Source organism: Spinacia oleracea, chromosome 4 (assembly GCF_020520425.1).
Source record: "Spinacia oleracea cultivar Varoflay chromosome 4, BTI_SOV_V1, whole genome shotgun sequence".
NCBI lineage: Eukaryota > Viridiplantae > Streptophyta > Magnoliopsida > Caryophyllales > Amaranthaceae > Spinacia > Spinacia oleracea.
Window position 1 is genome coordinate 180,422,855 of NC_079490.1, and position 15,941 is coordinate 180,438,795.

Sequence of the window (15,941 nt, forward strand, 5' to 3'; positions counted from 1 at the left end):
TTTACTACCCAACGACTTTTATTGGGCCTATCAGGTCATAAACCTGTTGTAGGCGGTAATATGTCCCTACGTGACAGTACTCTCTCTCGATATATTCAGTCATCATCATCAATTCATCACCATCTCGTTGACTTTTTCACCGGTTATCGGTCACTTAAGTTCAATAAAAGTCGTTGGGTAGTAAAGGTGAGATTATTAAAAAATGTCGTAGGTGGGATTAATAAAAGAAAATCGGCAAGGTTGGATTAATATTACCAAATTTTCCTTCCCAAAAAATACTCTTAATCATTATTTTTGTTACACACTTCTCATTTTTCTTAATCCCCGCACATTCATCTAAATATGACACTTATTTAATAACGAAGGAAGTAGTATAAATTTATAACTAAAAAATTTATGATAGGTTCTACTCCTAACAAGTTCAAATAATACAAATTAAGTGAATAGAAATATAGAATGTTCACTTGATCCACACAAGATGGATCGGTCTTACGTTTAAAGAAGTTGATAGATATAATCCTTATAATAATTAAAAAGCATACTAGTGATTAGTTCAATCTTGATTGTAAGACTATTACGCTATAGATATACTACTGCTATACTCGTAAAAACAAGTATAACGTGATTAACAAAATCCACTGATCAACCACACAATAAAGTTATAACATTAATTTATATTGGTCTACCTTAACTTTATAACGTACCTAAATTAAATCAAAGTCCCTTTCTATTTAATTAATTAGTACCTAACAACTACATTCAGTTAGGAGTACTCTTTTTAGATATATTGATGATGAATTGATGATTGATAAATTGCCCTGAATTCTTCTCACCTGACACCTGGCTTTTGTTGTTCGTTGAGTGTCACACATTTCTGAAATTGATTATTGATAGTTCATATTTCTTAATTACAAGACCTAACATTGTACGTATAACGTATGGTCATCTCGTCGTTTGGGGTTAAGTTGTCTTCGGTATTTATTATCGACGATTTTGTTTTTATGTTAAAGCAATCAACCAGGGGACGATCGAAGGATATAAATCAATGTTCACAAGTTTACAACTACGGTTATAGGTAAATAATTCAGATTCGACCTTTTGTTTTTACAACAAGGACAAAAATGAGCATATAAAAACTAAAACAAAAGGTCTTGCGCGTACAAGGTGTACAATAAATTTATCGTACACCAAGATAACTTTTACCCATTTATTTGTAACTTTAACCTAGTTTTGATTAACTTTTATATTAGTAAAAAAAAGTTGATAGACAAACATTTTAGAGGGTTAAATGATTAATTTTATACATTATTAGTGATTTTGAAGAAATAAGTTTTACTAAAAAAAAAAAAAAAATTATCACTAAAAAATAGATAACTTTTACATATATAAGCTTAACTTTTAAGCATTTTGAATTAACTTTTACTTCGGTGTACACTATTTATTGTACACCCCTTGTAAATAAGAATTTGTGAAACCAAAAATTGAAACTAAACATGACAATACGAAAGTTCCTTCTGGCGAGCACCGGAAGCCAAATTGTGAGTTGCACTCAGCTATCCTAACCATAGACACCTTTCGTACCCGAACAAACTCCAACGTCGGGAAAAGGGGCTGACGTTGAGAAACCAACCAAGTAACAATAGGAGCTCAGTGGAGTCGATAATCGGTATGAATAGGTTGATAAAGATTATCTAATAAAACTTACATACACGGATTAAAACTGATGTAATAAAACTTGCCTGATAAAGGTTACCTTAATAAAACTTACTTTTCAAATCTTAACCTGCAACCGTTGACAGGAGGCAGAATAAAGGATGCAATAAGGAAGGTTCCTCTCCTAATCATCAAAAAATCGCATCAACATATAATTTTGCGCACATGACTGATCATCTTGTTGGTGCTTTCCTTATGAAGTGTACTAGGTTAGAATATTTGGTTGATTCTTGTAAGGTACAACCACAAGGAATCAAGGGTGTAAGTTGTAATCAGATTGGAACAAATGAAATGAAAACAATGTTATTTCCTCTCTATATTTATGATGTCTTTCTTCTTTGCTCACTATAAATCTATCTTCATGGTATCAGAGTGTAGACACCTACCTTTGTCCCTAGGCCCGATACGGTGTGTTCGATGATGAAACCAAACACCGCTTGACTAAACTTTCCTAAATATGCTACGAACAATCCATGACTGACTTATAATCCCGTAAACCATATTTCTGTTTTTAGAAACTACTATTTATAGTAACTGCTATGCCTGAACGCTGCCCAGAATAGCAGCTGTATAAGATAAAATATCCAAGAGTTTAAGTCGCATTACGATTTATCGTCGGATAAAGGGTAAGAGTTGCATCCCAACTCGTATTCCTAAGGATAGAATCCGTGAGTGAGGTTCGGATAAAAACCAATAAGGCTGGAAAAATGAAGTAAAACACCAACGCTAGAAAATTCTAGCGCTGGCATTCTAAGCGCCATTAATTTCCAGCGCACTAAACCTAAGCGCCATTTTATTCCGGCGCTGCAGTTTGTTTCTCACACAATAATGCAAAGATAGAGTTAATCCAGCTGTCACCAGGACATATATGGCGCTGAGATTTCAAGTGCTAGAAATAACCAGCGCTCTTGATCCAAGTGCCGGAATTTTCTAGCGCTGAACAGATCTCAGTTGAAAACTCTCATTTCGAAGATTTATCTTATTCTGGCCTATTTTACTATTAATAGGGCCTCTCAAATCCGGAAAATAACACACATTGCTAATCCTAAACCCTAAGCTTGAGTATTGACCAAAGATTTTGTAGGGGAATACAGTTAAAAACATATTAACGCAGCGGAATAATCCCCAAAGCCAGTAACCATGTATAAAGTACAGATCAAGCAGACTTATGTTTGTAGCGTGTTTTACCTAGTTCAACGAATCACGAACACGAACAAGAACTCCAAATGTCGTTCCTCTACTTGGTTCAACGACACGTTCTGTAGGGGAATACAGTTAAACATAATAACATGTGCGGAAACAATCCCCAAAGCCAGGAAACAAGTATAAAGCACAGATTAAGCATACTTATATTTGAAGCGTGTTTTCCCTAGTAATCTGTCAACGAACATGAACTTAGAACTACACATATATTTCGGGACCAAACTTCTTTTAAGAGGGGTGGATTGTAATACCCCAAGAATTTATAAAGTTTATTAATATATTTTACTTATAATTATTCATATTTAAAATAAATTGGTGAACTTTAGTAGTATACATATATATATATATATATATATATATATATATATATATATATATATATATATATATATATATATATATATATATAATATATATATATATATATATATATATATATATATATATATTTGATGTATATTTATTTTATTTAAATACATTTTAAATATTTTCATGATTTATGAAATTAAACATTTTAAAGAATCATAATTCGAAAACGATTTGAAACATAGAAACACTTCGGTTTTAGAAAAGTATTTCTAATATGGTTTGGACTCGAACACTTTTAAAAATAGAAAAAGAATCCTAATCCTAGACCATTTCTAAGCCCAAATAAACCCCCTAAACCCAAAAGTTTACCCACACAATTTCTCTCTCCTCTCAAACTCACAACTCACGTACGTTTTCTCTTTCACGTAAATCTCAGATCCTCCATTCTTTTTCTTCTCTCGCAAGGCCAACCACCCATGCTGCTCCGCCGCCGCCGTCGACCAGCCACCCTCACTGCGTCGCCGCCGCTTGACCAACCAACACCAGCCGACACCCTCCTTCCTCTCTCCCTCTCTCTAGTGGAACCTCTTCCTCTTCGTTGCTTCTTGATTCCTGCTCCGCACGCGCAACCACCACTGCACGACCACCGCGACCACCTGCGGCCACCAGCTGCGTCATCCAACCCCACAACCAGCTGCCTGCTGCCGCCGCCCCTTGTCCGCCGGCCAGCTCCCCCTCTCTCCCTCTTTTGGTTAATTCTTAAACCCTTAAAACTAGTTAATGATTTAATTACATTTTAATAATTTAATTTATGTTTCTTGAATTAAATTTATAGTTTTTATGATTAAATTATGAATTTCAGATTATATGTTTTGCATAATTAATAACTTAATTTTAAGATTATATAATTGAATTGAAATAAGGGTTTTAATTATTTAAAGCATGAATTTTAAGGTTTTAATAGTTTTAAAATCATGGTAGGATGAGTATAGATTATTAAAGTTATGGTTTTTATGATTCTAAGCATGTTAATTAGGTTTTGGTGAGGTTTTAAATTGTTTCATAATGCTGGGATTTTAAAAAGGGATGTCTATTGGAGTTTTATGATAATTTGTGATCATTAGTGGAGTAATTACTATGCTAGGAGGTTTAGTAGTTAAGTTTGGATATTGGAGAATGTTCGTAATATGTTTATGAAGGGTTTGAAGCACTTTAATGTTGTTGTAAATTCAAGGGGAATTGATATGAATTTATATTGGTTGTTTTTAGGTGGAGAATTCTCCATAGGGGACTTTTGAGTTGTTAAAGTGACCTCGCAATTTGTTTACACAAGGTACGTACGTACCTATGCGTTTGTGGATGTGATAATATGAATGAAAACTATGTTGAATTCATGTACTCCCTCCGTCCCAGATTAGTTGTTACACTTACCTTTGCACAAAGTTTTAGATGATAAGTGGTTGTTTGGTTATCAATTGTTATTTTATTGAAAAAGTAGATGTGATAGGAGTTAGTGGGGTATTTTTTTAATTGAATGAGAGAGGGTGTGGGGAAAAAAACAATTTAGTGGGAAGAGAGAGACAATATAATAATTGTGGTGTCATTCCTATTTTAGAAGTGTAACAACTAATCTTGGACGGACGAAAAAGGAAAGTGTAACAACTAATCTGGGACGGAGGGAGTATGATTTGATTATATTGGAAATTGCATGTTCAATGCCCTTGTATTAACATGTTGAACATAGATTTTTATTATGAGATTTGTATTATGTTGGCATGATTGATTTATGCAAGCATGACTGATTTAGGAACTTTATATTATTTATATATTAGTACGGATCATGATTGATCGTTGTTCCCTTTTAGTATTTCACTACTTTATGAGGACCATGGACCTAGTTTAGTTCGTTGATATTTACACCTATGAAAGGTAGTTAATTATTGGTTAAGGAATGATTGAATTAAAGTTGAAATTAATCCTAGATTGTAAGTTGTGTGATCACTTATTAAATTCCATGATAAAAAGGGAGTTGTAATTATTTGTTGATTGTGTTGTGTATGTTGTCGATGAGTCATAACGAAATTAATTGATAAACCATGTAAAGTGAAACCGGATAGCAATAGCTTTAGACTTGCACGTCTGAAGTGACAGACAATTAGGAGTTGGAGTTCATGGTGGTAGCCCATGGCTTTTTCCAGGACCGGATTGATCACCGTGTTCTATTTTCAATTAAAAGGTTCCTCGATATCGTAGGTCATAGGAATATGGAGTCGCGCCCGTATTCTGTCTTCCAAATGGGAGCTTTTCAGTTAGACAACTCAGTCCATTGACTAATCCAATTAAATGAATTGTTATTCAAGTCAGTCTAGTAAAAGTTATTTGCGAGTCTTTATGATGGTACTTATTATTGTTTATTTTTTGTTAGTATCATGTTAGGATTGTTCTCTTAATAGAGTCATGTTAGGATTGTTCGTTTAATAGAATCATGTGAGGATTGTTCGCTTAATAGAATCATGTTAGGATTGTTCATTTAACGAAATCATGTTAGCATTATTATATTGATTTAGTATGTAGTACCCAGCTTTGTTGATTACATGCTTTGTTTGTGTATGTTGATCATGGTTATGCCTTATTGATCCTATGATGACCCATTTTGGTGAGTAGTCTCTAAGGATCAATAAGAATTTTCCATCTACAGGTTCGAAGATGATGCATCCTTGGGTTCGGGATTGGAGAGCTTGTAGTTAAAATTTAATATTCTAAGTTGACTTTGATTTGTTTTAAGGGGACTTTAAACTTGTGGAATTAGTTATATTGACTTTGCTTTTCATTAGTTGGTTTTGGAGTTAATTCTGTAGTTGACTATTCCAAACTTAAAGTTAGTTCTTATATTTTTCGTTGTAAAATTATGAATAAGCCGATACGTTTTCACACGGGCGATAATGCCTAGCTTGATAATTCTCTATATTTTATATAAAAATGTTATTTCAGAAAGGAGAGAATTGTCGGGGTCTTACAAAAATGCGGCGGCGATGCGGAGGAAGCGAGGGCAACGAAGCTTAGAAAGTTGTTCCTTCATACGGGGAGTTGGTATCGGACGAGGGGCTCTACCAGAAGGAAATATCCGATCAGTAGTGGGAGTATGGTGATGGGTTCAAGACAATCTAGTATTTTTGGTTCCATTGCTAATATAAACGAATTCGCCATCTCCATTGTTTTCTGTGTTCTTGTCATTGCACTTGGCCCTATACAAGTTGGCTTCACCCCTCTCTCTCTCCCTTTAATTTTTTCTTTCGTAGTTTTAATTCTAATATTTAGGTTTTATCTCTTTTAATTTCAGAGTTGGGATTTTTATATTTAATTAGTGTTGTGTGGGTATTCTTCCCAAACATAATCCTCCATCATGAAGGATCTTGACCTTAAAGTGAAGGAGCTAGCCAATAGTGATGATTGTCTTTAAACGGATGAATTCAGTGCTGACCTTGATTCCTTTCAATAGTGATATTTCAATCAAGATAACAATGGCGACCAAGATTGGAAGGTATGGTTTTTTTGGTGGCAGACTGGTGTGAGGGGGGTCGAAAAAGCACGAGGCTAATGCGTGACCTCGTCCCTCGTGGGTGTGACGATTCTTTTTATTCAATCAAGTGTAATTGGATTTCCTGTGAGTTCACACCCAATTGACTAGTAATATAGAAGTCGCCATTCAGTTTTTAACGACAATGAGAAAAACTGACAAAACCCGGTTATCGTGACATAAAGGGAGTGCAATTATGTTTGACCACGACGGTCGTAGGTTCCCTTGTGATCCCTGGTGTGGGGATCTCTCAACATACACCCGCAAGGTAGAGATTGAGGGTTCGGGGGACTGTAACTACCGAGAGGAGTACTCGCTCGTCGATAACTCCAGAGGCAGGATATCCTTACTAGCTCAACATAAATAATTGAAGGGACATGCGTTAACTATTAAACTAATCTGAGTTGATTTTAGCAATATGCAACATATGATACTAGATCGATCGCGATTATCTGATTTAAATAGCATTAAGGGACCTAGCATGATAATCCAATTTCCCAAAAATATTATATTTGTTAGGCGTGGTAGAACAATCAGATTTAGTTAGTTTAACAGTTCATAAAAAGCGCGCGGAAAGCGATTAAATCATCGAAAAGGGACACATTACGACGCACCCTTGAGAGGTGCGTCACGGTTCTCAGAAAACTAACCACTTTGACTTTGCTATTTCTCCTTTTTATTTAACGAATCTCACATTATGGGACAGGATACGTTCTGTTCGATTTATGGATCGATTGCGACAGAACGCGTGAACAATTTCGCAGCGTGAGGCTTAGGCTAAGGGTTGGAGTCAATACTCAGAATATGAATTGTGTGTTGTGTGTTCTTTTCACGTCGAATTTGGGGCTGTATTTATAGGGAAGAGTTTGTGGAAAGATAGAATTGCAGAGCCCTAATCCACAAAGAATTAGGGAAAAACACGTACCCAGGTATTTTCAGCGCCCAGGCCTGCGCCGAAGATTTCGGCGCCCAGAGCCAGGCGTTGAAAATAGGGTCTGCGCTGTTTTCTTAGTCAGATTCGGATTCCTGAAATCCGTAGTGTTTGAGACTTAATCGAGTCTTTTAGTGCGTATCAATTTCATGACGGAATGCGTCTGGGCCCGTTACGAACTCTAGGCTCGTTAGGATTTTAATTAATACGTAACTCTTATTTCCGAATCATATTAGGAATAGGATTCTCGCAGTTTTCTATCTCATTTAGGATTTATGTTGGAGTGCAACACCTAATTCTGACAGGTTTCTATCTTTTATGACTTGCCACTTTTAGAAGCTACCCTTTTACGGCAGTTACTATTTTTAGCAGGTTTCCATAAATAGCAGGTTTCTATAAATAGCAGGTTTCGGTTGAAATGAAAAGGGGAATTGAGATTCGTTATTTTTATAGGAGATGCGTTGTCAAGTGGAGATTTATGTTTTCATCATCGAACCTTCCCTTTCGGGAATGGGGACAAAACGAGAAAACCCCCTTGTTTTTATGGGACGTAAAACGAAGGAAAATTCAACACATCATTCTTTTTGGAAAAAACGGAAAACCAATCTTTTAAATTTTAGAAAAGAGGGAAACTACTCACATCGTTCTTTTTTGGAAAAAACGGAAGACCAATAACTACTCACATCGCTCTTTTTTGGAAAAAACGAAAAACCAAAAGCTACTCACATCGTTTTTGGGAAAAACGGAAAACCAAAGGCTACTCACATCGTTTTTGGGAAAAACGGAAAACCAAAAAAGTTATCGCTGGAGCGACTAAGGACCTGCGCGGTTAGTGACGCAGACCCCGCCAACTAAAGATGGCGAGCCTGTCCGCTAAGGGTGGACACCCCGTCCGATAGAAGTGGACAATTCTGTTTTGAAATTTGTTTGTGTTTATTTTTTTGAAAATAAGGACCTACGTGGTTTGCGCCGTAGACCCCGCCGGCTGAAGATGGCGAGCCTGTTTTTTAAAGATTATATTTTTCGAAAACTGAGGACCTGCGCGGCTAGTGACGCAGACCCCGCCCGCTGAGGGTGGGCGGGCCCATTTTGAATTTCTTATTTTGCCTATGTAGAAGGGCTTTTGTGATTACAACCTGTTGGTGGGTCGCAATATTTCCTGATCAGGTGTGTCCTATAAGTGGGTCCACACTGTGTATATTTTTAACGATATTGCAAAATACCGTTCTTGGGAAAGAAATATCAAGATAACAGATAGTTTACACAAAATAGGGGATTATGCGTGCCCGACAGTGAATATTCGCTGTCTGGGAAGCATTTTCAGCGCCCAGCTCTGGGCGCGAGAATTTCTAACGCCCAGAGCTGGGCGTTGAAAATGCGAAGGGGAGACGGGTCTTTAAATTCGCGGACCGTCTCCTTCCTTTCCCATTTTCACCATTTTCGCTCAAGCTCTTCACCTCTTTCAACTGATTTCTTGCGCGTTTCTTCACTTTTCTTTACGAATTCTACTCCAAATCACTTCCTAATCTTCCCAATGTAAGTAATTTTCAGTAATTTTGAGCTTTTTTGTCATTTTCAGTATTTTTGTCAAGTATTTTTATGCATGAAATTGATTTGGGGGTTTTTGATTTTGTGCCCCTTTCCTTCAATTAGATAGTTGGAAATGTTCCTCATAACATGTTAATTAGTTTGTGCATGTTAATTTTTGCAAGTATGTTGATTCTTGTTGAATTTAGGCATTTTCATGCTAGCCCCCAAGTATACCTACGACTCTAGTGTTTCCTTACAATGTAGGTGTTTTTGGTATATTGCTTGCGTTCCTCATAATTCATGAATGACAAATTATGGAAGAATTTTCATTTTGTTGGAGTTAATTAAAAAAAATTCACTTAGGGAATTTTTTGCTTGATATGAACTTAGTATCATGTTTTAGGGAACAAAAAATTGTATGACTCCATGAGTGGAATGCACTCCTTTAGTGATTGGTGTGAGTGCCAGTTTTGTTAAAGGTATAATGCCTTATTGTATTATTGATCAGCATGCCTGACGAGTCGTCACCTCCTTCTGGTGGCCACGAGGAGCGTGGCATGACGCGTCAGTCTACTGGCGCGGGTCCCCTATGGGTGGGTCCTGAGCTCTACGACGGTCGTGATCTGCACTACGACCTAGAGCACCACGTGAATTCCCGCCTTCACGCGAGGAGAGAGACTACGGTTCGCGGCTACGGCGCAACGACGAGTGAGACCGTTTTTAGTTTCCTGAGCTCGGACGCCCAGGCTTTGGTGAGGGCGAGCTCACTGTTTCCGGTGGCCGAGACCTTCTGGGAGATACTGCGGCTTAACATCTCCCTGTCCTTTCTGCGGTCGTTCATGAGGTGGTGGTGGGATACCACCAACATCTTCCATTTCCCTTGGGGTGAGATGACGATCACTCCCGAGGACCACACGGCCTTGACGGGCTTGACCTTTACAGGGAATCCTGTTCGTCTGAGGTCGGATGGCCCACTGCCGACTGTTGCTGAGGGCACCAGGCTCCTGGGCTCGTGGATGGGCAAGAGATTGCCTTCGTACCAGCCCCGTGGGATACCTTTCGCTGACCTGATGTGGGCCTTGGAGCATGGGGTAGAGGAGTCGTCTTCGAGACAGGCTCGGCTGTTCTACCTCCATTTTATTACTTCCACTTTTCTATCGGGTCCGACTGACACCTTTGAACCGAGGTGGATAGGCATGGTGGAGGACGTGTCTACACTGGGTGACTATTGCTGGGGCGATTTGGGCTATGCGACGCTCGTCGGCCAGATGAGTTTGGCGGTGCGCGACTCGGACCCGAGTAGACGTCACTTTGTCATTACATTAGCGGGAGTGTCGCGTTTGATCGAGGTATCTGCCTAGACTTTCTTTTGTTTTCTCGCTTTTACCGGGCCTCTTTTTTTGATGTTTTATTGTCTTTTCCTTTTGTAGCTGTGGGCCTTTGAGCACTTACCTTGGCTGGCTCCCCGAAAGGGGCAGAGGCCTTTGGAGTACCCTGCCGGTCGCCGTTGGGGTTGGAAGAAGAAGCTGACAGTGCGTCCACCGCCCGATACCGTGTGGGATCTCATTCGGGACGGGAACCTTGAGCATGTGCAGAATCTTATCCTCTATCTCGTATTTCGTCATTCTTTTTATTTTCTATGTGCGAGATCTGACCGTGTTTGTATAAAAACAGGTGGTTTGGACCCATGGCTCTCTTTTAGGGGTACTTATGCTTCGGTCAGGGATAGTTATGCCCTGAGCCAGATGCGGGTCTTGTTCGTTGGCCGCCGGGACCCTGTCCGGTACTTGGGAGAGCGGGTACGTATGCAGACGGTCGGGGCTTTTTAGGTGCCTAAGCCTCCGCCTGCGACCATGATGTCTACTCGCTCGATAGGCGAGTCGTGGAGGGTCCACTCGAGGACTGGCGTGCCGGCGACGGAGTTGGTGATAGAGGGAGCTAGCTATCATCAGTTTATCCAGGATTCTCTTCGTCTCCCGGAGCCTGGCGCTGTAAGTTGCCCTCTCCTTTCGTATTGATTTTAGTGTTTTCATGCTCGTGCTCATGTGTTTATGTTTACTGTGTTTTGTGCAGGAGTGTCCTGACCCTTCGTTGGGGGGATGGGTGCTTCCCGATGCTCGGATCTCGTATACCGGAGAGAGTGGATCCGAGATTGTGGAGACTTTCCCGGAAGACCGGGTTTTCCATGCTCCGCTCCCTGAGGGAGTACAGGCGGTATGCACCTTTTATTTGTGCACTCTTCTTATATCATTCTTTTTTTCTTTTGTTACTAACATTCCTGTTTCAGGTTCCGGCCCGTACGGCCAACGCGATGGTGGGGGTGATCAACCGGTTGAAGTCCGCGTTGGTTCGGGCCCGATCTGCACTTTCTTGCAGGAGCCCCCATTCTACTCGGGTAATGTGCCCTCTTTTTTTTTTCTTTTGATCTGTACCTTTTGTTTGGCTTTCTGTTACTCATTCTCCTTTTGTCTTTTCTTGTAGACGGGTGCTGGACGAGCCGGGGCCGACGACGCGGGCCCCTCGGGCGGGGGACACGGTCGTGAGAGAGAGAGAGGGCACAACACTTTCCCCTACGGCATCGCCGTTCCGACGCGGGGGTGAGTTCTTCCGGGGAGAGGTCCGAGCCGGAGCGTAGGCGACGTTCCGTGTCGGTGGCCCGAGAGCCTAGCCTCGAGTTGCAGTCACAGCCTCATTTTTGGGGTGATTCTGGCTGGGGGCCCTCATACCACGGGGAGTGGAGTGGATGGACCGGCGAGGCTTGGAGATATGGAGCCGATGACGAGTCTTAGGCTTACCTCCTGTTTTGTATATATTCATTCTTGTATTCCGCATGTATATATATTTTTTTGCGATTTTTGGTGCAAGAATGTTTTGAGCCTTCCGTGGGCTTTGCTTTAACATATTATAGTAATATTAGCTTTCTAAACCAACGACTAATTTTAAAAGAGAAAGAATTCCGTAAAAATAATGAGTTCATACAAGAGTGCACACATATTTTTAGACTAACCGACTACTTGGGATATTACATATGCATGTTCACTATTTTTCTTTTTTTTTTGCCAACTCGTGCCATACTCCTTTGTTGGGCTTGTTCCTGAAAATTCTTGGGGCTTTGTTTTTCATTCTATTTGGTCTTGCCCGTGCGTGGGTTAGGGTATAGTGCCCTTTGCAATATCCTTTCTTCCTGATGCGTTGCATGACTTTATTATATTTTTTAATTTTTATTGGACCGAATCCTTGATAAGGATTGCCTACGTATCTTGTCAGAATCAGGTCGCGCGTAGTTCTAGGTTTCTATAATTTTTTTTGAAAGGGTGTTCATTACACGTCTGCTCCCCCCCCCCCCAAGTGTTCGTGGTTCTTTTGATGGTTCCAAAAAGGAGTACGAACACTTGCAGAAGCGGGAGGATAAGTGGCAAGAGAGCATGACGCCCATACAAGGGCGTAGGAAATATCGGCGCCCAGGCCTGGGCGTGAAAAATAACAGCGCCCAGTCCTGGGCGTTAAAACATCGTCCTTCGCCTTTTTCTACTTTTATCGAGTTTTATGCCGTTTGCTTAGAGTAATGTGCAGAATGCTTGCTTATGAGTCTTAATGTGTTTTATTAGATGCCTTAACTCCGGACTGAATTTTATTAAATATAGTACTTTTTCAATTGGTCTAAGTTCGTGAGGTTAGCGAATTCCGCTCCATCTATGTCAGCTAGTTGGACTGCTCCGCCAGGTAGGATGGTCTTTACAAAGTATGGTCCTGTCCAGTTAGGCCGGAATTTACCTCGAGGGTCCGTAGTAGGTGCGCGGACTTCTTTTATTACAAAATCGCCTTCTTTGATATTTCGAGGTTTGACTCTTTTGTTGAATTGCCTTGCGATGCGCTTTTGATACACTTGCACATGATGTAAAGCTCTCAACCTCCGTTCGTCTAAAAGGACGAGCTCGTCGTGCCTAGCTTGAACCCAATCAGCCTCGGGTAGCTTGCTTTCTAGGACGATCCGGAGGGAGGGAATTTCCAACTCGATCGGTTGAACTGCTTCCATTCCGTGTACCAAGGAGTAGGGTGTTACTCCAATGGAGGTGCGGATTGAGGTTCGATAGCCCCATAATGCGAAGTGTAATTTGTTGGGCCAATCCTTATAATTTTCGGCCATTTTTTCGATTATGACTTTAATATTTTTGTTGGCCGCCTCTACCGCGCCGTTCATTTGCGGCCTGTAGGGAGAGGATTTATGGTGTTTGACATGATATTTTTTGAGCAGGTCTTGGACTTCGGCCCTAAAGTGGGAACCTTGGTCACTTATGATCTCATGTGGAACCCCGTATCGACAGAATATGTTCTTTTCTAGGAATCGAGCGACATGTTTGGCCGTTAATTTTGCATAGGAGACTGCCTCTACCCATTTAGTGAAGTAATCAATTGCGACTAAAACGTACTCGTGTCCCCCTACGCCTGTTGGTGTTACCTTGCCGATTATATCTATACCCCAGGTGGAAAAGGGCCTTGGAGAAGTGAAGGTGTATAGTTCTGAGGGAGGCAAATGGTTAAGGTTACTGAAGATTTGGCATTTTGGGCAAGTTTTTACAAAGTGATGGCAATCGGTTTCCATAGTGGTCCAATAGTACCCTGAGCGGGATATTTTTCGGGATAGCATTTTTCCGTTCATATGGGGTCCGCACACGCCGTTATGGTATTCTTCCATTAGTCTTTGGGCTTGGTTTTGGTGGACACAAAGTAACTTGATTTTATTCGGCGTGTACTTGTACAGTTCTCCCAGAATTATGCTATATTGTGAAGCAAGGAGGCGTAGGGCCTTTTGTGCTCGCGGGGAGGTGTTTGGGGGGAATTCCCCACTTGTTTTGTAACGAAGGATGTCCGTATACCATGGTTCTTCTTCGGTGTTTTCAGGTTCGGAGTCTATGGCACAGCAATAAGCCGGATCTTTCCTTCGCTTGACCCGAAGGGTCATCCCGTCCCATTCATTCGGGATGTTGAGCATTGAAGCTAGCTTCGCTAGTGCATCCGCGAATTGGTTGTCGTCTCTTGGTAAGTACGTATACTCGATTTTTTCAAATTGCTCGACTATTTGGTCTAAGTGAGCTTGATATTTCGAGAGACTAGTGCTTCGGACCTTCCATCTTTTGGATATATGGTTGATTATTAGGGAAGAATCCCCGAAGACTTGTAGATGTTTGACTCCGAGGCTAACTGCGGCCTCTAGCCCAACTATGCAGGCCTCGTATTCGGCGGCGTTGTTTGTGGCCTCGAAGTCAAGTTTGACGGAAATTGGTATATGGGCCCCTTCGGGACTGACTAGGAGAACTCCGACGCCGCATCCTTTCTGGTTGGACGCGCCATCGAAGTATAGTGTCCAATAGTCGTCTCGTATCATCAGAAGTTCCTCGTCAGGGAGGAGGTAAGCTTCCGTGGTTTCCTCATTCGTGGCATGCTCGACCAGGAATTCGGCTACCGCTCTTCCTTTGATTGTTTTTTCTGGCATGAATTTTAGGTCGAATTCTGAGAGCATGACTAGCCACCTGGACAGGCGACCATTTAGGGCGGGCTTTTCGAACATGTATTTTAAGGGGTCTAGTTGTGACACTATATGAACAGTGTGGGCCAATAGGTAATGTCTGAGTTTTTTGGATGCCCAGACGAGGGCGAGGCAGGTTTTCTCAAGTTCTGTGTATCTCGTCTCGTACTGTATGAACTTCTTGCTCAAGTAGTAAATGGCTCGCTCGGATCCATGTACACACTGTGAGAGCATAGCTCCCGCTGCAGTATCCGTGACGGTTAGGTATAGGCGTAAAGGGATTCCAGGCAAAGGCGGGGAGAGGACGGGTGGTTTGCTTAGGTATTCTTTGATTTTATCGAAGGCAGTTTGGCATTGTTCATCCCATTCGACTTTTTCTTCTTTTCTTAATTTTTTGAATATTGGCTCACAAGTCATAGTAAGCTTGGAGATGAACCTACTAATGTATTGCAGCTTTCCTAGGAAGCCCCTTATCTGTTTTTCAGTTTTTGGTGGGGGCATTTCGGTAATGGCTTTGATCTTGGATGGGCCAATCTCGATTCCTCGCGTACTAACAACATATCCTAGCAATTTTCCAGAGGTTACCCCGAACACACATTTTTGTGGATTTAGTCTCATGTTACATTTCAAGATTCGGGTGAAGAACTTTTTAAGTGCCGGGAGGTGACCGTGCCGGTCTTTAGATTTGACGATCATGTCGTCCACATAGACCTCGATTTCTTTATGTATCATGTCATGGAGTAACGTGGTGGCTGTTCTTTGATAGGTGGCCCCCGCGTTTTTCAAACCAAAAGGCATTACAGTGTAACAATATGTACCCCAAGGGGTAATGAAAGTTGTTTTTTCCATGTCTTCTTCTGCCATGAGTATTTGGTTATATCCGGCGTACCCGTCCATAAAGGAGAGGAGCGCGTGCTCTGCGGTGTTGTCTACTAGTATGTCAATGTGAGGTAGAGGGAAGTCATCTTTGGGACTGGCTTTGTTGAGGTCTCGAAAGTCTACGCACATTCGCACTCGTCCATATTTTTTAGCTACGGGGACGATATTGGCCACCCATTCTGGGTAGTTGAAGACTTTTATAATGCCAGCGTCTAATTGTTTAGTGACTTCTTCTTTTAATTTCAAGGTTATCTCTGGTTTGAGCCGCCGTA

At 40.9% G+C, this 15,941-nt stretch overlaps 1 protein-coding gene across 1 annotated transcript; it reads left to right on the forward strand.

The window, feature by feature from the left end:
* The first annotated feature begins 6,746 nt into the window (after positions 1-6,746).
* On the forward strand, positions 6,747-12,451 carry LOC130472233 (uncharacterized). The gene is made up of 5 exons (XM_056842744.1): positions 6,747-6,766; positions 11,164-11,254; positions 11,337-11,477; positions 11,551-11,641; positions 12,417-12,451. Exons 1-5 carry the CDS (start codon positions 6,747-6,749, stop codon positions 12,449-12,451), a joined length of 378 nt encoding a protein of 125 aa, XP_056698722.1.
* Positions 12,452-15,941: the final 3,490 nt, after the last annotated feature.